This window comes from Monodelphis domestica, chromosome 5 (genome assembly GCF_027887165.1).
Source record: "Monodelphis domestica isolate mMonDom1 chromosome 5, mMonDom1.pri, whole genome shotgun sequence".
NCBI lineage: Eukaryota > Metazoa > Chordata > Mammalia > Didelphimorphia > Didelphidae > Monodelphis > Monodelphis domestica.
This window is the reverse complement of record NC_077231.1, coordinates 164,880,241-164,901,696: the sequence shown is the minus strand read 5'-3', so window position 1 is coordinate 164,901,696 and position 21,456 is coordinate 164,880,241. Positions and strand designations below refer to the sequence as shown.

The following is a 21,456-nucleotide window of genomic DNA, read 5'->3' as shown; positions in this document are numbered from 1 at the left end:
TTTAAGAGATTTAAAAAGAGCCAGAGACACATTTTGACTATAATATATAAAAATGAGATTTTCTAAGAAATTGTAAAACATCATACATTTCTCATGTTAAAATTATCTGAAAAATAGCTTTAATTAATGACTAATAATTGAAAGCAAGTGTCTTTGAAAATAAATTGTCTTTAAATGTACTGTACTCCCCTTTCAAACTTCAAGAAAAAGAAGTTCTCCAATTTTCCTATTCTCCTATATATAATTAGTTTCAATAAACAAAGTTTTACTTTTGAATTAAACATTCTACTTCATTCTATGTTCTCAGTCTTCTAAGGTGTTCCACAGCTAGTGTTTTCTGTTTCATTAGTTGTAGACCATTGGAGCCAAAATGAAGCTCTGACTCTCATCTTGACTTACATAAACAGGTGCCTGAACTTTCATTTAACAAACTGTGAACTTTTTCCTTGTGCTTGGCTTATATAGCATTCAGGGTACATGTAAAATAATTTTTCCTCTTACCAGAACAGGCAGAGAAAACACTGTTACTAAGTGGGAAGGAAATATTTAAATAATGTGAACAAAACTCCCCTCTACCACATTTCTAGATTGTAGTACATTTTTTTATATTTCTCTATAAGAGCCCAAGAATAACTGTGGCATTATTTCACAAAAAAGTTTGTATTTTCTTTTCCTCAAGTAACACAAAACTATAGTTGAGCATATTACTGTTGTAATGGCTTTAATTCTTCTGCATGGAGTCTGATTTTAATGCCTATCATTTCTTCTTTTGCAATGCAATAAAAGTTGTAGGTCACTTTGGGTTTGTTTACATTTTTTTACTGTTATTTAGATTTCAAAGTTTTTAAGCATTTTAACCTGAATAAGAAACTCCAGCACTGGAAATTTTGCTAAGAGAGAGGTCATTAAAACAACTATGAACTTTATTTAGGGAGGAACTGTACAACAAAATTATAAAAGAAAATCACTTGGGGAATCTAGTGATGTTTTCTTTGACCTTTTCAGGAAAAAGTTGTATTTAATTTAATATTTCTCTACATACTGCCATAGGTGTGGTTCAGCAAGGCTTTTTTTTCTGGAATAAAATGTGTCTAATTAACTATTATATCTTTTAGCCCTTTTCTGACTTACCATTTACATCCCTCACTTCTACTATTTTCCTGGAGATGAAAGTTATAGATCTTTACAGAGCAAAGGGAGGTAGTGTAGGGTTATAAAAAGAACATTCAATTCTAGGAGTCAAGAGATCTGTGTTCTAGTCTCTGTTCTGCTATTAGTTAGCTCATATGACTTTAGCGAGTCACTTACTTCACAGGGCCTTGGTTTCCTTGTCTATAAAATGAAAGATATGGAGTAGATGATCCCTGTTATTTTACACTATAATAACGTTCAAATTCTAAAGTATTATTCTTCACATAGAAAGTAAAGGAATGGAGCAAAACATTGCTTAGAGTACTTGGGGAAAGGTGCCTGAAGTGACAAATGCAAAAACATCTCTTAGAACTATAATATCAACAACTTTAGCATTCAGAAAACAGCTCAAGTTGTTACTTTGGACTTCAAAAACAACTTTGCAGTATTGCTGGGATTGCATATTGGTTTTTTTTTTAGTTCTTAAGTATTATTGAGTACAAGATATTATTATAGGCCTTGAACCCCTGGCTGCCTTCTCCTTCCTTTTTCCCCCCAGAGGGTGATAATAAAATAAAGAAACCTGCATATTCACTGTAAGTTATTGTTACTACATTTACATGCACTTTTAACTCTACCTTTTTTCTATCTTTTTAAAAAAGTATGCTTTTAATGGCTTTTTTAAAATTCTGTGACTTTTTAGATTGGGACTTTGCTCTGTTGCTTGTCAACCAAATGATAAAAACAAGAGCTTTTGCAATAAATATGATGTGACTATTGTTAATATGATGAAAAATAATTTTTATATGTATAGTTTTCATTATTTTGTCTTACATTTCTGTTATTCATTAACTTTTGTTCTAGTTGTAGATACCTTAGTATTGTTTTCCAGAAACCAAATGTATTCGGTAGATTTTGTAATATCAATAAGGGATATTATATTGATTTCCTATAATTATGTTTTATATAGCTTAATTATCATTTTACATTTTCACTGAAAAAATATCACTGTAATTTTATTCCCCTAGAGGCAAATAGATTACCTAAGTCTTAGAAACCTTTTGTTATAATCCCCTCAGGTTGTGTACATATCTGGAATTATGTTTTAAATGGTATATTGTAGTCATCATAATAATCCTGAATGATTGCAATCTGTGGTTAAAAATTAATTATGTAAGCAAATATAATATGCTAAAAGTTGAAAACTGTGATATCAAGATAATTGTGAAGGCAATTCTTGTCTAGATAGATATAGATTGGACCAGATGATGTTTGAGCTTCCTCTCATTTCTAAGTTTCCATGACTTTTTACTTCTCAAAGATGCTATGAATTCTATCATTTACTTATGTCATTACACAGTAATTATAAGTATTAAAGATATGAGATCTATACCCTATATTAGAAGAGTATCTATAGATACATGGTGTAGTTGCTCTGTCCTAATATACAATATTACCTTGTCTTCTCTGTTCTCCAGAATAAATCAAAAATTCTCATCTATCTGTATTTTGCTGACTTGCTTCTTTATTATGTTCTCTGCAGAGGTCAATAGTTTTCTTTCTTCTGGTTATGGCTTATAAATACCAATCAGTATTCTTCTCTTACTATCATAACGGATAAATACCCCTTATTGGCAAGATTCTCTTAAATGTTATCTACTTTTCCAATTAAGTAAGGCAATGGGTAGAGTGCTGGGATTGGAATCAGGAACACCTGAATTAAAATTTGAACTCAGACATTACTAGCCATATGACTCTGGCAAAATCACTTGACCTCTGTTTCCCCTCATTCTCTTCTGTCAAATGGGGATACTAATAGCACCTACCTCCCAAGGTTGTTGTGAGACTCAAATGAGGCAATGACTGTAAAGCATATGGCATATGGCATAGTGCCTGACACATATTAAGTGCTATATAAATGTTAGCTATTCATTATTATAAATTAATGTTTTGGGAGAGGGCGGAGAGAATTTGGAATTCAAAATGCCAAAAATTGTTTTTATGTGTAATTGGGGGAAAAAATAAAACTTTGCTGAAGAAAGAAAAAGTGAGGATTTTTGAAGGTTCAGATGAATTTGAGTAATGTTCATTTCACTGCTCCTGACTAATTTTAACCTCCATATAAAAATATATAAGTTTAGATTTACAGATAAGTATTTATTAATGACAAGTTTTACTATACGTTTGTAAGTAGCTTTCATAATTTCTCTAGTATAGAAAGTTTCACTCTATGCAGCTAACAAATTTCTGTATCTTTGTACCTATTTTTTTTTCATGTAATCTATTATTGATATGTCTATCAACTAGTTCTCATTTTTATTTTGGAGTTAAACTGTTAGCTATTTTCTTTTAAAATTCCACATTTACCATTTTTATTTCTCAGAGTCATTTGCCCTGGCTCCATAGCTCCAATCCAGGATTAGAAAAAGTCAGTGCAATTGTATGGGAAGGCAATGACTGTAAGAAAGCAGAGATGTCTGTGCTTGAAATTAGTGGGATGATTATGAACCGAGTAAGTATTTTCATCTATTCTTATTTGAATGAAAATGAATGAAACAGTGTTTATTAAATGCTTCTATTTGCCAGGCATATTACTGTCAGATTTATTCTAATTAATATATTGACAGACATAAATAATCATACATAAGTAAATGATACATGTTTATCCAAATAGATATAAATTATATATAGATATAATATAATATAATATATACATGAGATAATAATTATTAATTTAATTAAATAATAGGTTGGATATTTTCTTTAGAAATTTACTCACCCTGTTTCTTCAAGCCACAAATGCCTTTTGCAGTTTTTTTCTGAGTGTTTGACATCAGTCTATAATTTAAAGTGTGATTTGTAACAAAACCACAGCTTTCCTGTTAGTGTCAGTTGACTTTGCGTAGATTGCTAAATCTAAAATTTTGCAAAAAATGTGTGCTTTTATTTATTGATCACCTGCTAAGTTAATTTCCCAAATATTTAGAGTTTATTACTGGTATTATTGGTATATAGTACCAAGAACTAATTAATATCATATTTAAGATCCATAGTATAAGTATCATTTCTTCAAAGCTTTGAAGAAATGATACTTATACTATGGATCTTAAATTTTTATGTGTTTCCTTTATTAGATAGTGATTTCTTTTAGCTTTGACCTAACTGCTTTGGGATCTTGAACATATTCTAGTTATAAAACTAAAGCTTTTATGGAACATACATATAACCTGTTGTTTATTGTAGTTGTGTTACTTTTGTGGAATAGGGATTAGAATTGCTTGCTTTGGAACTTTGCTTATTCTCATCTGACATTGCAAAATTGGATAGTGTTCAATTCCTCATTACTTTTTTTCATTTCCTTTCTTTCACTGTACTTTATCACTGCTTTCATTCTTCCTTTAATAAATTTTACCATCTCAAAAGTGGGGTTTAATATTTGAAGGGTCTTACTATGTCAGGAAACATACATTTAGAAGTTTCCCAAATAAGGTATTGGATATTGTAAGGAAAAGTACTTTGATGGATATTTATAAAAGTAACCTTCAAAGTTAATTCAGTGAGTTGATCAGATTGATGTAAATTCCTTGAAAATGGATAGTCTTTAGCTCTTTGTCCCTCAAAGCACCTTATGCCACGTGTTATAAACAGAAGGTGTTCAGGAAATTTTTAAAAATTGTTTTTTAATTTAACTACAGTGAATAAGAGAGGGCCTCAAACAGGTTTCTGTACTTTTGGATTCAATTCAACAAATATTTATTAAGTACCTATTATGTGCAAGGTACTATGTTTGGGAAATGAATACAAAAAAAATAGTCTTTAGCACAAAGTTTTACATCTTACTGGTGGAGGACAAGATACAACATAGTCAAACATAAGTAAATATTTGGTAACTTGAATATTAAATGTTAAATGTTAAAGAATTAAATGTTAAGAATGTTAAAAGCTGGGGAGGGGATTCAAAAGAAGTTTCACAAAGATTGTTCTTAAATTAAGCTTTGTGGAATGCACTATATTGCTCCTGATGCCCCTTTCGACATGGAGATTCCTCGAGTAACTAAAAGTGTGAAGGGTTTCAAACACCTCTCCCCACCACCATTCCTTCTCCCCTAAAACAAGGATTTTAATAACATCCTAAAGGGAGTTTCTAGAGGAGAGTGATCTCGGAAATGGTAAGTAGCAGGTCCAGGGTTTGAACTTGGGTCCTGTGATTCTAAATTCAGTGCTCTTTCCACTTCACCATGTTCTCTCCCATTAAAATCATAATAGAGAAAGCCCATGGTGAATCAGTGATCCAAGGTTTAAGATCAGCAGGGAAACTCTTAAGGAAACTCTTATTAGTTCCACTGGTAAACTGTAGGGTCAAGACTATCAAATGAAAAAAGTAAAGCCAATGGAGCATTGGTAATGAACTGAGGACTTTCAGAGGTTAAGAACATGGAGATCACACAGTTATGGATAATAATAAAATCCAAGGTGTGACTATCTCTATGGGTGGCTGATAAATTTGACCTGGAGAGGAAGTTAGAGGAAAATTTATATAGTTTGTATTTTTAAGCCCCCAAATGTGAGGACAGGATTTGGAAAGGAAGATTTAGAGCCAGGTACTGAAAGAAAGAACAGTGAACTTGGAGGTAAGTTATTGTAGCAGTAGTTGGTATATTGTTCAGTTATTTTCTTAGTCATGTCCAACACTCCAAATCCCTCCAATCAGAGGGGTTTGCCATTTCTATCTCCAGCTCATTTTACATATGAAGACACAAACAGAATTGAGTGGCTTACCCAGGGTGATACAGCTAGTAAGTCTGGGAGTAGATGCGAATTCAGGAAGATGAATCTTCTTAGCTCTAGGCCAGCACTATTTTTGCTGTGCCACCTGGATGCCCCCAGCAGATTACAACGGAGTCTGACCTGAGCAATATCGATGGATGGAATGTGCCTTAGTAGGGGAGTAGTTATGTTGGTAAAGAAGCAAAGATAAGTGTATCTCTTGGTCCAGTTTGTCAGCCTCCATGAGAGAAATAGTCACTTGCAAGTTAATAGGGTAGCTACATCTTTGGGAGATGGTCATATTTTCATAAGTTATCATAAAATGGAATGGGTATGAGAGGAAAACTTTGAATACTATTAAATACTAAAAATTAGATAATATTTATATTAAATGCTTTTTTGTAATATATGCTTTGCAGCCTTAAGGTATTCTAAAAATGCTAGCCTATTTTTGTTTTTAGTCAATTCCATTTCATGTAATGAATCAATTTTAAAAAGTTAAAGAATTATACCTTTAATATTGTCTTACATACTATAGTATGATTTAAGATCTAAAATAATTTCATATTGCTGCCTAATACAAGATGCTTTTCATATAGCTGGCATTTTGGTATAAATAGCATTTCTTTTTTCCCCTTAGGTCAATAGCTACATACCAGGCATAGGATACCAGATTTTTGCAAATGTGATTTCTCTTGTCCTGGGTTTTACTCCATTTGTTTTCCGACTTTCACAAGCTACAGACTTGGAACAGCTCACAGCATATTCTGCTTCAGAACTTTATGTTATTGCATTTGGTTCTAATGAAGACATCTTGGTTCTTTCTATGGTTTTAATAAGTTTTGTAGTTCGTGTATCTCTTGTATGGATTTTCTTTTTTTTACTCTGTGTAGCAGAGAGAACATATAAACAGGTGAGTCTGAGACAGATTTTTCTTTTAAACAATAATTAAGGACTTTAAAAAGCATTTTTGTATCAAAATGCTTATAAAATTTGTTTTTAGTCTAGATATGAGATTTTATTGATGTCAACCTTCATGAGAGAAATTTCCCCTAATGATGCAGATAGGCAATTTATCAGCAACTAATAACAGTCCTAGGTACTAGAGAACAAAGGAATACATAGTTGTTGGGAAAAAAACAGGATGACTAGTTTTCTAGCTCTTCTCTGTGCATATCTAAATTGTAAGGTTAAATAACTTTCTTGTGGTATCCACTAGCTGGGATCAGAGTAAAGACCTGAATCTAGGTCTTCCCAGCTCCACCCTACTATGCCATGTTGTGTATAAAATATTTTATTACAACTGGAATCTACTTAGAATATAAATTCATTTAGAAATACTAGACAGGGATGTTGTAAGATTACTAGCAATATGGCCTCATAAAGTGGCAAAAAGGCAGTGGAAATCTTTAAGAAACACTATAGAATGCTTTGTTTGAGACCCAACTGAGCCATGCCACTTTGAGGACATGCACAATAAAATGGGCTAGATATCATATAGATAAAAGAATGAATGTATTATTTAGCATTAATATCAGTGGAAGCAGCATATTTGGACTTTTCACACCTTAGTCCCCAATGTGCTCTGCAAAAAGTAGGCCCTAAAGAAGATACAGTTGAAAAAAAAATCTGGTTTAGATCTGAGGGAGAGAAAGTAAAAATCATGGGAAAAAATATATAAATTGTTTTACTATTCCTAAGGCAATCAAGAAAATATGAATAATTATTGCTCTATATACATTCTCACTATAAAATCTCCATGAAAATGATTTGTATGTGGCCTTGAAGTATCTTTAGTGAAAGTATGAGGGAAGAATAGGTGGCCTTTTGCAATTAATTTTTTCTGTTAGATCACCCTCTATATACTCATACCAGTCAGTGAAAGATGCAAAGAATCACCTACTATATTTATTATTTACAGAAACTATTTGATCCTTTAGATTAAAATTTCAATTTTAAAAGCTCCCGTCCAAGAATGAGTTTCTTCTTATGTATTAAGGTCAAACCAAATTCCTTAATTGCAGCCAATGGAAAATGACAATGACTCCTACTCTCCCTTACTAATGGTAAGTGAGACATAAAAGCCAGGTGTAATGTCACACACCTGTAATTCGTCATCAAGTAGCTGAGAAAAGGTGATAGAGCTCAGAAGTTCCGGCCTACAGTTGCCTAAGCTAGGGCCCACATAGGAGTAGAAGGAAGCAACTACAAGGTCACCCAGAGAGGTTGGAACTGGCTCTGGTTTGAAATAGTAGGTCAGAAGTCCTGTGCAGATCAGAGAGGGCTGAGGCTTGAGTATAGTTCTTCTAGCCTGGAACACCCATCCTTAAAAACAGAACAAAATCCATAAAATAGGCAGATGTGTGCCTGCCAACAGTATTCACTTCTGTCATGGAAAATGTCATTGTCCTGTACAGGACTAAAAGAGGGAATACCTATGAATAATGTTTAGCTTAAGTATAATTTTCCTAGGTGTTTTTTCTTATACATTTTCCTGTTTTTGGATTAGAGTGTGTTAGTTATCGTATGCTCAGGAAATGTTAAATGGCATTTTCATTGAATTCTACAAATGAAAAAAAAGCTATTCCAAAGCGCCCCCCCCCCCACTATTCCAAATATCTGGAAATGATTTATTCTTGAGGAAGTGGTGTACATCAATGTATTACAAGAAATATGAATCTGGAAAAGGAGTAAGAGTAAAGAATAGCAAAGCATTGGATAGCCTAAGTGTCATACTGGTTTTCACGACAAGTAAGAAAACTTCAATAAGAATTGCAGCATGTTGCATAGGTTCTCTAGGAGAAACTGTGGGATAAAACAGGTGTCAGGGTTGCAATTTGCACCAATGGAAGGCATATCCCAATGATTTCAATGACAAATATTATTTTCCTCATGTTGAATTATAGTACTTAATCATATGAAATGATAGTAATAACCAATATTTTGATTATTCTTATTTTTCCTTGTGATACTTTGCTTGACAAACAACATGGTGATGTTTTGTAGAGACTACTTTTCGCAAAACTCTTTGGACATTTAACATCTGCTAGAAGGGCTCGAAAATCAGAAGTTCCCCATTTCCGGTTGAAGAAAGTGCAGAATATAAAAATGTGGCTATCTCTTCGTTCCTATCTTAAGGTATAATGGCTATAGTGATACGACTTTTGGGAGCTGGGTATTGATTGTTCTAATTCTCTTAACACATCTCTATACCTTGCCATGTGAGCATGCCACTAGTCATAATGCCATCTGTTCATTCTATATCCAGATAGCGAAGAGATGCTTGTTTCATGGATTGTTTTTTGCTTGTAATACTTAGGATTTCAAGCCTAGCTAAAAAAAGCATAGCATTATATACATACTCACAAAATGTTATAACTATAATATACACTAAAATAATGTATATCTGCTGTTTAAACTTTTTGTATTCTTTCATGTAAATTGTTTTATTTGATCCTTGTGATTGAATTTTTGTTGAAGTTGCTCAGTTTCCCAACAAGAAGAGGAAATTTTTTTATAGCATAGCTATATTAAACCAGTAGAGGGTGCCCACTCCTTAAAAAAGGATCAATAAAAGCAATATGTTACTATAGGATCGTTTCATTATTTTAAGTAACTCACTACTTTTAATAAATAGGCGATTTAGAATGTTAATTGGCATGCCTAAATACCTTTTGTTCATTTTTTCTCTCCTTTAAAATTTTTCTCTCAAAATTACTTAAGTTTTTTGAAAAACTTAGTTATTTGAATTACCTCTAACAGAGTACCTATTCTGAAGATATTGTACTTATGCATTAAGATAGCCATATTTTCTGCTTCTTAGAGACAGCATGGCATAGTGGATAATAAGCTTTCTGGAAGTCAGGAAGACCTAACTTTTAAGTCCCAATACTAACACTGGCAAATCACAACCTCTCAGTTCTCTAAGCCAGTGGTGTTACTCAGAGAGAAATAGGCAGCGAGGTGGCTCAGTGGATAGAGAGCCATGTCTAGAGTCTGGAGGTCCCGGGTTCATGTCTGGCTTCAAATACTGTCTAGCTATGTGACCCTGGGCAAGTCAGTTAATACCAATTGCCTAGCCTTTATCACCTTGGAACCAATACCTAGTGTGGATTCTAAGATGAAAGATGGGTTTTAAGTTTTAAAAATGGGGGCCACTATACTATGCATAAATATCCCTGGGGGATGCTGGTTCATTTTCAAATATGGTATCTGTATTTTATTGTTATATTTTAATTTATTTTAAAAAATATTTCCTAGTAGCATAATCTGTTTGAGACTGTGTGCTTTCTGCTCTGGGCAAACCTCTAAGGCCTTAAGTTTCAGAGAAGAATTAGCATTGGTAGAGGAAAGTTTCCTTATCAAGGATTCTCCTACACAGGTTCAGAATCTTATCTCCATATTTAATGAAAATATTCTTGAAAACTTTACTTAAAACACAAGCAGTATTTTTCTTAATGAAGATAATCTGTCAAGTAGAAGTTCTTAGACATACCTAAAACTAACTTTGTTTTTTGTGGTGGTGTCACAGTAAGGCAAATTAAAATATTATCCTTGTATTTGTCTTTCTCTTTCTCTACTGGTCTTGTGATTTTTTTGATGTAGAGAACTTCTAGAACTTTCTTCTACTGGCTGTAAAGAACAGTTATAGAGCTTACTACTCTCTCTTCTATTTCTAATAACTCACTGGCTTTATTTCAATTGGGGGGGGGGAATGCATACAAACGGAAGACATCCCTATTGTGTACTACAAAGCAGTTTCCCCCTTGTGCTGTGCTTGCTGTAGAAGTATGACTTAGTGATGAGGCTTCAGCAAGTTTATCCCCATTACCCCTCCCAAGGCTTGGGTAAGGTTATAAATTCACCATTCCCATCAATAAAAAGTTTTTGGGCTGTGTTATTAGTTAAATGAATGTATTGTTTGTGGAAGTACTCAGGATTGAAACCTGCATACTCAAATAAGAACAGAAGCTTTTGTCCAGCAGTGCCCATTAAAGTTTAAATTTAAGTTGTATTTTGAATGAATGAAATTTATTTCAGCATTTGGGCAACACTGTATATTTTAATCATTGTGAAACGAATGTTAATGAGTATATGTTTTTTTTAAATACCATTTTCCTTCATTTCAGCGTCGAGGTCCTCAGAGATCAGTTGATGTAATAGTTTCATCTGCTTTCTTATTGACGATTTCAGTTGTGTTTATCTGCTGTGCCCAGGTTAGTTAATTCATTTTAACTATATGTAACCAAGAATCAATGTATTTCTTTTCAGAAAATTTTCTAGGTGAAATAGTATATATGATAGAAAAATAAAAAATTCTAAATGTCCACACTAGGTATTATTAAAATTAATTGTGGTTGGGACTTTGAATATTATTTATATAGGTGGTCACCAGGGATTTAATTTCTAAATCCCAAAATGAATTACTAAAGCAAATGGAATTTATGGTAGTTTATTTACAATATTTACAATAGAAGGAAGATATTAAGGAATGAGAGAGAGATAGAGAGAGACAGAGACAGAGAGAGACAGAGACAGAGACTCAAGAAGATGGGCCTTACCTGGAGGCTTCATGCCTCCAGATAGGTGGGGTCACTAAGTCAGCTTTTCACTCACCAAGGGTGACAGTCTAAAAGAAGTCTGGGTATCTGTATTCCGGTCACTCCTCAAGGGTCTGTCTTCCAGTTGCCCCTCCGAGACAGTGCCCGAATGAATGATCTTCTGCCTTTTGGTCCTCTTTTTAAATATCTTTTTCTCTGTGTAACCTCCCCTAAATTTTCACATCTACCAATCACACAGATGCTTTTCTCCAGGACTGCCCATTCTTTAGTTCTCACCTTCTTTGGTTAGATTTTCTCTAGGACTTTTCATTCTTTAGTTCTTACCTTCTTTGGTTAAATTTTCTCCAGGACTGTTCACTCTTTAGTTCTCACCTTCTCTTGGTTAGATTATATCTTTTTGGGTTATTTAACAACTCTTTTGTTAAGTTCACCTTTTGTAGTTACTTAATACCTTTTTGTAGTTAAAATCTAAAAGTAGATTGTAGCTTACAATTCTAGCTTCACTATAAAGCAAGAACTAAGTACTTTCATTGTTATAATCAGGAGATAGCTAAATCCAATCTTCACAGTATTTTAGGTAACATGTTCTAATGTGTCAGTGGGCCTTTCCTACCCTCCTCCCCTTTCCCTGGGATTATTTCTTGTATAAGTTTATGTTGCTTATGACCAGTACCTTCTAGGATGTAGTATGTCTTTTCCTGGTGCAGATTTCTCTCTTTGTAAGCACAGGTCAGCTATATTACTTAAATCCAAGATGCATCTATTTTTCCAAGATAGATGTTATATTGTTTTATTAAGTATACTAATATATTGTAACTGCCACCCTTATTTACTACTCAGTAAATAGTAAATAGAATTTCTATATACTTCTGTATTATTTCTACCACCCATCACATATTTTATAGTAAAGATAAAGTGTGTTGATACAACATATCTTTTTTATATTATTGTGGTGATTTTTTTTCATAGAAACACAGTATGATGAAAGGTGTAGGGAAATCCATTTGAGTTGTCATTCATTTAAATTCTTCTGAAAGTACAGAGGGATGATTTCTTTTCACTCATAAAACATTTTTAAAATAGCAGGTTGAGAAAATATGACAAAAATTCATATTTTAAAATATTCTTTAATATACATTGAAACTTCAGCTTAACATTTTGCTGGAGAAATAAAATTTAGACTAATCTAAAACTAAGAACTGTTTTGAGCCTTGTCCAAAAATATTTCATTCTAAAGTAAAAAGCATTAGAATGAGGTTTTCATGTGTTTGTTTTTACCTTGGAGAAGATAAATTATTAATAAACACTATGGTTTATTTTAGCCATTTAAATTTTTTTAATTGTTTCATGTACGCATGCTACAATTAATGTGTATAGAATCTTTAATTTAGCAATCATGTATATAATGTACACAATTTTGTAATGTTCATAGGATCACAGGATTTTAGAAGAGGACCATAGAGATGATCTATTCCAACTCCTTTATTTTACAGATGAAGAAATTGGGACCCCAAAAGGGAAAGAGACTTAACTAAGGTTATATAGCTAGTCAGTTGCAGAGTCAGAACTTGAACCCAGGTTCCCTTACTCCAAATCTGGTCTTCAAAAAGTAGTTTGCAGACAAACTTAATTATAACAAACTAATAGCTAGCAAAAAGATTCAGGGATTTTCCTTAAAATAAAAGTTATTAATTTGTCATATGATTCTCCCTTTGTCTTTGGATTTTAGTTACTTCATGTGCATGAGATCTTCCTTGATTGTCACTACAATTGGGAACTGGTGATTTGGTGCATCTCTTTAACACTTTTTCTGCTAAGATTTGTTACCCTTGGATCTGAAACAAGCAAAAAATATAGCAATACCTCAATATTACTTACTGAACAGGTGAGACTTCATATTTAATGTTATAAATTAATGTCTAAGATTCACTAGTCTTGAAATGACTTTTCAAAGGTTATATAATAGAAGTGATTATGTTTTTATTTTCAGAGCAACTTTAATGCTATAGGAGACCTGTCTCATTCTAACTACTTAGTAGCATACAATTGCTTATTTTATTTAGACTATCTTTTTTTCTTAGCTTTCCATTTGTTTAGATATCCATGTTATACTTATATATTTTTTTATTAAACTATAGGGGCACATATAGAGAATAGAGAAAGTACATTTTAGCAATTACAAATTTTTTTGTCAAACAGTAGCTCCTATTAAAGCATAGTGGTTTAATGGTTACATTTATGTATATCCATTAATCTCTTAAAATTTCTTTCTCAAATTTTCATGAGTGATAATGAAACTTGTAATTTGAGGAAAAATTTTATCTTCAAACATTCATCAAAATATTCATCTGCCATATATGACTGAAACTTTGTAAAGTTTATCAGATACTTTTTACTATATCATCTCATTTAATACTCACCACAACCCTCTGAATTAGCACAAATATTTTAACTTCATTTTTTAGTTTAAGAAACAAACTGAGTGATTAAACAGTTTGCCCATAGTCACATGACTAGTATATGGCATAGCAGGTACTTGATCCGTGGTCTTCTAACTGCTAATCTAGGGCTCATTCTACCATATTGCCAAAAGGAATGTCTACTTTTGTTCAGCAGGTTATTGAGACAAAGTATGTTCTGTAAATGAATTCATGTCACAAAACCCATTCTAGTTTATTGATTTTAGTTCCAATAAAATCTTACTTATTTTTTCAAGAACCCAATGATTATTAAGTTAATGTTTGATAAACCCACTAACAAATAGAATTCAGTTTGGCAACTATTTATTTAGTACTTACTGTATTCTATGACCAAAGTATTCATTTTTAAATTGATTCATAGTTTACCTTTTTTTAAGTTTTAATAGAAAGTGATTTTCTAATTGTTCTATTTTGTTAGATAAACTTGTACTTGAAAATGGAGAAGAAACCTAATAAGAAGGAGGAACTGACATTAGTGAATAATGTTTTAAAACTTGCTACTAAATTATTAAAGGTAAGAAAATTGACATTTTAATCACAGATTAGTTTGTGATAGTCAAATTTTATATCTTGTATTATCTAATTTTTTTTTCATTTTTCTTGATTCATTAACTTAAATTCTTCAAAACATTCCTGGTTTATTTTTTAGCACATCCATGTCATTTGCATGTGTAAAGATTAAAATTTAGGGGAGACTGAGGCAGGTAGAAATTAGTTTCTCTCTGCAAGGAGTATTATATTTTATGAGGTTTATTAAAGTTAAGGATTAAAGAAAATACAGGATAAGAAAAAACACATGCCTAGGCCAGAGACCTAGACAAGACCTCACCTACATTATGGAAAGAGCCACGTCTGCCCCAAAACGGAAATCCAAGAGAGAGCCCTCAAAAGCCTTTGTAATCAGCTTAAATACCTTCTCGATCTTGCCCACCTCAGAAATCCGTGGGATTACAAAGCATTTTGGGGAAGTTGAGCAAGGGCTTGTGGGGATTGAAGTCCAGAGTTCAAATCTCAATTTTACACATGCCTTGTCAGAAGTTTATAGTTTAGCATTATTAGAAATATATAAAAAGTAGGATCTAAACTTAAATGTTGAAAATATAAGAAATTCCATTTTGTTTTGAAAATCTTTCTTCATTTCATATTAGAGCAACTTCATTTCAGCTGAAAAGAATATGTTTGTGTTTTTTGTGTTTTCTCACAATACATGTACTATTGCAGTGCAAAAAAATTGTGAGATAAACTAAGTTCTAACCTCATTTGTTCAATTTTGCCCAAGTCCACTTGGACATTTAGAGATTACTTTGTTTTCTTAAACCTCAGTTTTCTTATATGTGAAATGATATTGAGTGTTAACTGGTGTTACTGAGATATAAAGAAGACCTACAGGAAGATGACTTCAAAATTATTTTGACACAAAGGCGCATAAGGATATTTTCTGTTTTGGGTTAGGTCAAACAAATGTGATAAAAGTAATTATCCCTACCACTAAACTGAGATTTAATGCCATGCAAATGGATTATTTTATAGAATGAGATAAAATTATATCCATTTTTCCATAAGAATTTTAAGACTATCAACAATTTTCAAGGAGATTGTTCTTGTGAGTTTTTATTCCTTTGATGCTGATCACAATCCATATCAAATTTTCTTGATTTTTGTGTGGATAAGAATGGAGCCTGAGGGCTTTCCATTGGTTTCCTCTTTTTCTCATTATATGACTAGCTCATCTTTTTTTTTCTTTTCTGGGCACATTTTCCTATGTAATTTCATTTATAATGTTTTTTAGCTGCTTACACACAGCATGCATTCCTTCAATTGCCGTTTGAGTGATCTTCAACTTCATTTCTTTGGAGACTCAAGCACTATAGAAGGAAAAGAATGGAGAAATAGATCAAAGGATAAGAATCAAGAAACCATTGATTTTCTTTTAAACCCCCTACCTTCTGTTTTGAAACTAATACTAAGTAACAGTTCCAGGGCAGAAGAGTGCTAAGAGTTGGGTGAATGGGGTTAAGTAACTTGCCTAGAGTTACAGAGTTAGGAAGTGCCTAGGCTAGATTTGAACCTAGGACCTCCCATCTCCAGGCCTGGCTCTCTATCCACTGAGCCCTGTAGAGCTCAATAATTTTTAAGTTAATGGTTTAATGGTTTAAGTTAAGTTTGAAAAACCCATTAAGGAACAGAATTCAGTTTGACAACTATTTATTTAATACCTACTGTTTTCAAGGCACTGAAATACAAAGAGAAAAGTGAAATAATGTAAACCTTAAAATACTCCTCAATAAATTAGAGAAAATTGCATAGATATATAACCAAATAAGGTGTTCAGAGAAATGATCTAAATCTGGGGGAAAATACATTAAACATCTTATAAATAATTTACTTCAACTATAGAGAGGAGGGACTTTTAAAAAAATTCAAACTAAAAGGAAGAAGCCACTGGAGATGGTTTTATGTTTAAATGAAACAAAAAGAAACATTGGGAAGAATGTTTGTAGTAAATTCATTGGATAGTGTCAGTGCAACTTAGGGAATAGAGAATTAGACTTAAAATCAGAAGACAACTTCAGGTCCTTCCTTTAACATTTTGACTTTATGACCCTAGGCAAATCATTTAACTTCTCATACACTAGGCAACTATAGAATAGTTGCTGCTCTGCATTGACAAAGAAAGTTTCTTGTCAGGAGGAGTTCCCTATACTAACAAATGTATAAGGAACAGGAACATAATTTTAAAGTTGCTCCTTAGTGTGCAGCATTGATCAAAGTATAGGACCGAAGAAGGAAATACGAACTGCTGACTTTATTAAATAGTGCCCAAGCTCTTTCATAATAATCATACAAGTGAAATCAAGACAACTATAAGAAATAATGCATTTTTATATACACTGTAGAGAAAAAACTTCTTAAAAATTATAAAGGTAAATGTATTTGAGGGTTTGGCAAAGCAGGCATTGGTAGACATTGGACAGGGGTAAATATTTTAAAGAAAATGGCAATATGTAATAAAGAATCCCCAAACTGATCATGTCAAGGAATATAGCCCAGCAATTTCATTGCTAGCATTCTGTATCAAAAAGTGTAACAAAATAACTTTTTTTAAAGGAAAAAAACACTAAGCTATAAGAGCAAAATATTGAAGAATATCTGACTAAATATATATTCATATAATAGCAAATTATGATATCTTGAAAACAATATGAAGCTTAAAGGAAATATGGAAGGGTCTATAAAAAGTGATCCAGATTTATTTGCATAATTGTGTATCTGCACAGATTTTTTCTGAAGAAAAGAAAGAAGCAAAACAAGATCATGGTGGCAGAATTTTCTATTTTTTTTAAATGTTCTTATTGATATCTTCAGGTTCTTACATCATCATAGTTATCCCAAGTATCTCTCTCCCTCTGTCTCCTCTTCCCAGAGAATCATTCTGTAAAACAAATAGTATTTTTTTGAGAGGAAAAGAAAATCAGCACAACATACATTAAAAACAATCAGACCATATGTAATATATAATGCCTAAACCTCCCATATCCACAGAGATGGTTTGGGGGTGTTTTCTCACATTTCTTTATAGGAATTATAATTTTGTTACATTTACTTTTGATTGGGGGGGGGGGTATGTCATTGTTTTTCCATTTACATTGTTGTGGTTACTGTGTATATTGTTTCCTTGGTTCTACTTACTTCACTCTGCAGCAGTTCTTTTAGATCTTTCCATGCTTCTCTATGTTCATCACACATTTCTTACAGCAACAGTAATTAATATTTCATTACATATATGGACCACAGTTTGTTTAGCCTTTACCTAACTGAGGGACATCTTCTTTGTTTATAATTCTTAACTATTACAAAAAGTGCTGCTCTAAATATTTTGGTGAATATGGGGACTTTCTTCTCATAGATGGCTTCCTTGGGTTTTAAGTCTAGTTATTGGAGTCTCTAGTTCAGAAAATGTGGATATTTTACTCATTTTATTTGCACAATTCCAAATTGCTTTCCAAAATGATTGTACCATTTCAGAGCTCCAGTAACAATGTTATGGCTACCCTTACCAAACCCCTTTTTCATTGACTATTGCCATTTTTTGCCCTTTTTTGCCAATTTTTAGGGTGTAAGGTGTGCTTATGGGTTATCTTGATTTGCATTTGTTATAATGATTTAGAGCATTTTTTCATGTAGTTGTGAATACTTCTTATCCTAGATGTTTTATTTTGGTCTGTGCTATACAGTATCCCTTTTTGTAATTTGATTGATATAGCATCAAAAGTGTACGTTAATTTTGGTAGTATTGCAAGTGTTTTATTGGTAAGGCCTAGCCATAAGAACTGATTATTTCTTTAGTGATCTAAGTTGCTCTTTATTTCTTTATGGAACATTTTGTGACAAACAAGTCTTTGGTGTGCTTTGGGAGGTTGATTCCCAGATATTTTATGCATTAATCATTTGGGATGGAATTTTCCTTTATATTATTGCTTCTTGCATTATAATATAAAAATGCTGGTGATTTGTCAGCATTCATTTTGGAGCTTGTGATTTTGCTTAAAGGCATAAATTGCATCTTAATATCTTTTTCTGATTGCCTAGGGTTTTCCAAATAAACCTCCATATATCTCTCTTCAACTATCTTTCTGTCATTAATTTCTTTCTCTTATTCCTGTTACTTGCACTTCCAAAACTATATCAATTAGTAGTGGAGAGAACGAATATCCTTACTTGACTCCCATATTTATTAGAACAAGTTCTAATGTGTCACCAGTACATCTGATACTTTTTATTTTTAGATGGTGCTTTTTTTTTATGATATTTAAGAAAGGAAAAAGGTTCCTCTTTGCCTATACTTTGTAAATTTTTTTAGCATAAAAGAGTATATTTTGTCAGATGCTTTTTCTGCATTTGCTGAGGTGGTCATATGCCTTAGGATGTTTTGGGTTTTATTCTGATTAATTATGTTGATTTTTTTTCTTAGTATTGAACTGTCTTTGCATCCTGATATAAATCAGGACTGGACAAATCACTTAACTATCTGACAGAATTTGATTTAAAAATTTGGAGTCAGTGTTCATGAATGATATTGGCCTGTAACTTTCTTTCTGTGTTTTCTATTTTCCTAGTTTAGGTATTAATTAGGATCATATTTGTCTCATAAAGAGGTTCTAGTTAGGTGCTTTCTTTTCAATTTTTGGCATTCATAAAGTATAGGTACTTACTCTTCTTATAAAAGTTTGATATAATTCTGTGAAATCTATCAGGAGAGAGATTATTTTATTTGATAATTATTTTTTTAATGATTACTTTTTTGAAATTGGGCTAAGATGTGTCTGATGTTCTGATAGTTGAGGTATTTTTCTATTTTTGAAGGGATTCTTAGTATTCTCAGTTTTCTTAGTATATATCTGTGCACACTGTGTTATGATTAATCTTTTTTCTTTCTGATTTTGCTATGACTTCACCTGGTTTATTTGCTATTTTATTGACTGATTTTTCTGCTCACTTCTTTTCAACAAGATTGAGGCTTTGTGAATTTAATCTTTTCAAAGAAACAGCTTTTAATTTCATTTATTATTTCTATATGTCTTCTTGTTTTAAATGTATCTATTCCTTCTGTTTTTTGCTTATTTTAGGTTTACTTGTTGGCTTTCCATGTTTAAAAATGTATATTCAATTCATTAATCCCCTCATCTGTTTTGTTAATTTATGTTCCAAAGGTTTTAGTCCTCTCCCCCCCCTCCCCCCCCTGCCGAGGACTCTTTACCTAAGTCCTAGAAATTATGGTATATTATTTCCATCATTATCCTTTTATTTTATACACTTTTAATTATTTCTATGATTTGTTCTTTGACCTACTCATTAATTAGGATTCCAATGTTAAGTCTCCATTTGTATCTGTAACTTTTGTTTTTGCTTCCTGACCCAATCACTGTTTTTATTGTGTTATATTCTATTAAGGCTTTATTAACCATTTATGCCATTTTACATTTTACATTTACTTCAGATTTCTGTGTCTTAGCATATGTTTTTATAAGGTCAGTTTTGGTAAAAGTCTCACATGGGACTACCAAGAAATATGTTCTTTTGCTGTCTCATTTAGGAGATACCATAAGTCTTTTAACTCTAGTTTCTATAGCAATTTTTCTTCTTCAGTTTTATATTTTCTCTTTTGTTTATCTTTCTGTTAGGCTTATCCAAAACAGAGAAATATTAACTGTCTTTTTACTATTGTTTTTCTGTCTTTGTCTTCTTATAGCTCAGATAATGTTTCCTTTATGAATTTGGATTCTAAGACATTATATTAAGTACTGAGCATGATCAATTTATTAGCAAGATGTGAATTTACCAATAAATAGGATCTCAGCCTCTCCAGCTAAGCTAATACCCTGAATGAGGGGAATAGCCCTCTTTCATAGTTTTGGGAAGTACAGAAGAAATTGTAGGCAGGGGACAAGTTATGATTGATTAAAAGAATACAGCATATTGAGTGGTGAAGTCAGTATGAATGATTGTAGAACTAAAGCATGGGAGACAATATGATTTAGAAATTAGGAACGGGGGGGGGGGGGTTACTAACAACCCTCTCCTTCCTTCTTATGATGTAGGAATGATCATTGTGTGAGTAAATCTGCAAGATTAGAGATAAATGGACCAAACTTGTTTGACTAACAAATAAGATGGCCTTGAATGATAGTTTAGTGGTAGTGGTATAAAGATACTAGACCAGACATCCTGCATACCTCAACCTAAAGAGGATAAATGAATTTTTACAAAATGTTAAATACCCAGATGATTAAAAATAAATTTGCTATTTAAAGTGCCCTGTTTCAGAAAGATAAATTGAACAAAACCATATATAAACTACCAAAGTGGGAAAAAGAAACCCTTCTAATAGATGGATACAGAAGTGGCACATCTAACATTCCAAAGAACATTTTGTTCCAATACAACATAAATTGTTTACAATAATAAGATTGAACCCTTCTAATATTTTTCTCTTTTACAAATAGTTCTGACAACTAAATCAGGGAGAGACAAAACAAAGAAAGCTACAGACCATTATTCTTAATGAATGTTGATCAAAATTTTTAAATAAAGAATTATTAAGTAGATGGAAGCAACATATTAGAAAGAATATGTAGTATAAAGAAGTTGTGTTTGTAATAGAATTGCAAATTGGTTCAACATAAGGAAGACTATAAATAAAATAAACCATGCTAATAATATTGGCAATGTAAACTATGTGATTATATCAGTAGATGATGTGAAAACTTTTCAACATATCCATTAGCCATTTCTATTTAAAAAGAAAAAAAAACACTAAGAATCATAGGTATAAATGAACTTTTCCTTAAGACATTAAATAATGTCTAGATCCAAGAACAAACATAATATATAAAGAGAAAAGTTAAGCTTTTCCAATAGAATCAGAGGTAAAGCAAAGATGTGCTACTGTTTAATATATTGCTAATGAAGGCAGAAAAATGAAATGAAAGGAATTGTAGAAAGCCAAATTTTATAGT

General features: G+C 32.1%; 1 protein-coding gene across 4 annotated transcripts in view; it reads left to right on the top strand.

Annotated features, from left to right (window-relative positions):
• PHTF2 (putative homeodomain transcription factor 2) overlaps positions 1-21,456 on the top strand; it is a 170,427-nt gene that overhangs the window by 143,892 nt on the left and 5,079 nt on the right. For all 4 annotated transcript variants that reach the window (XM_007504048.3, XM_056799501.1, XM_056799502.1 and 1 more), the window contains 6 exons: positions 3,515-3,643; positions 6,539-6,811; positions 8,905-9,036; positions 11,028-11,114; positions 13,189-13,344; positions 14,358-14,453. In XM_007504048.3, coding sequence (XP_007504110.1) covers positions 3,515-3,643; positions 6,539-6,811; positions 8,905-9,036; positions 11,028-11,114; positions 13,189-13,344; positions 14,358-14,453 — 873 coding nt within the window. The remainder of the gene's footprint in view (positions 1-3,514; positions 3,644-6,538; positions 6,812-8,904; positions 9,037-11,027; positions 11,115-13,188; positions 13,345-14,357; positions 14,454-21,456) is intronic.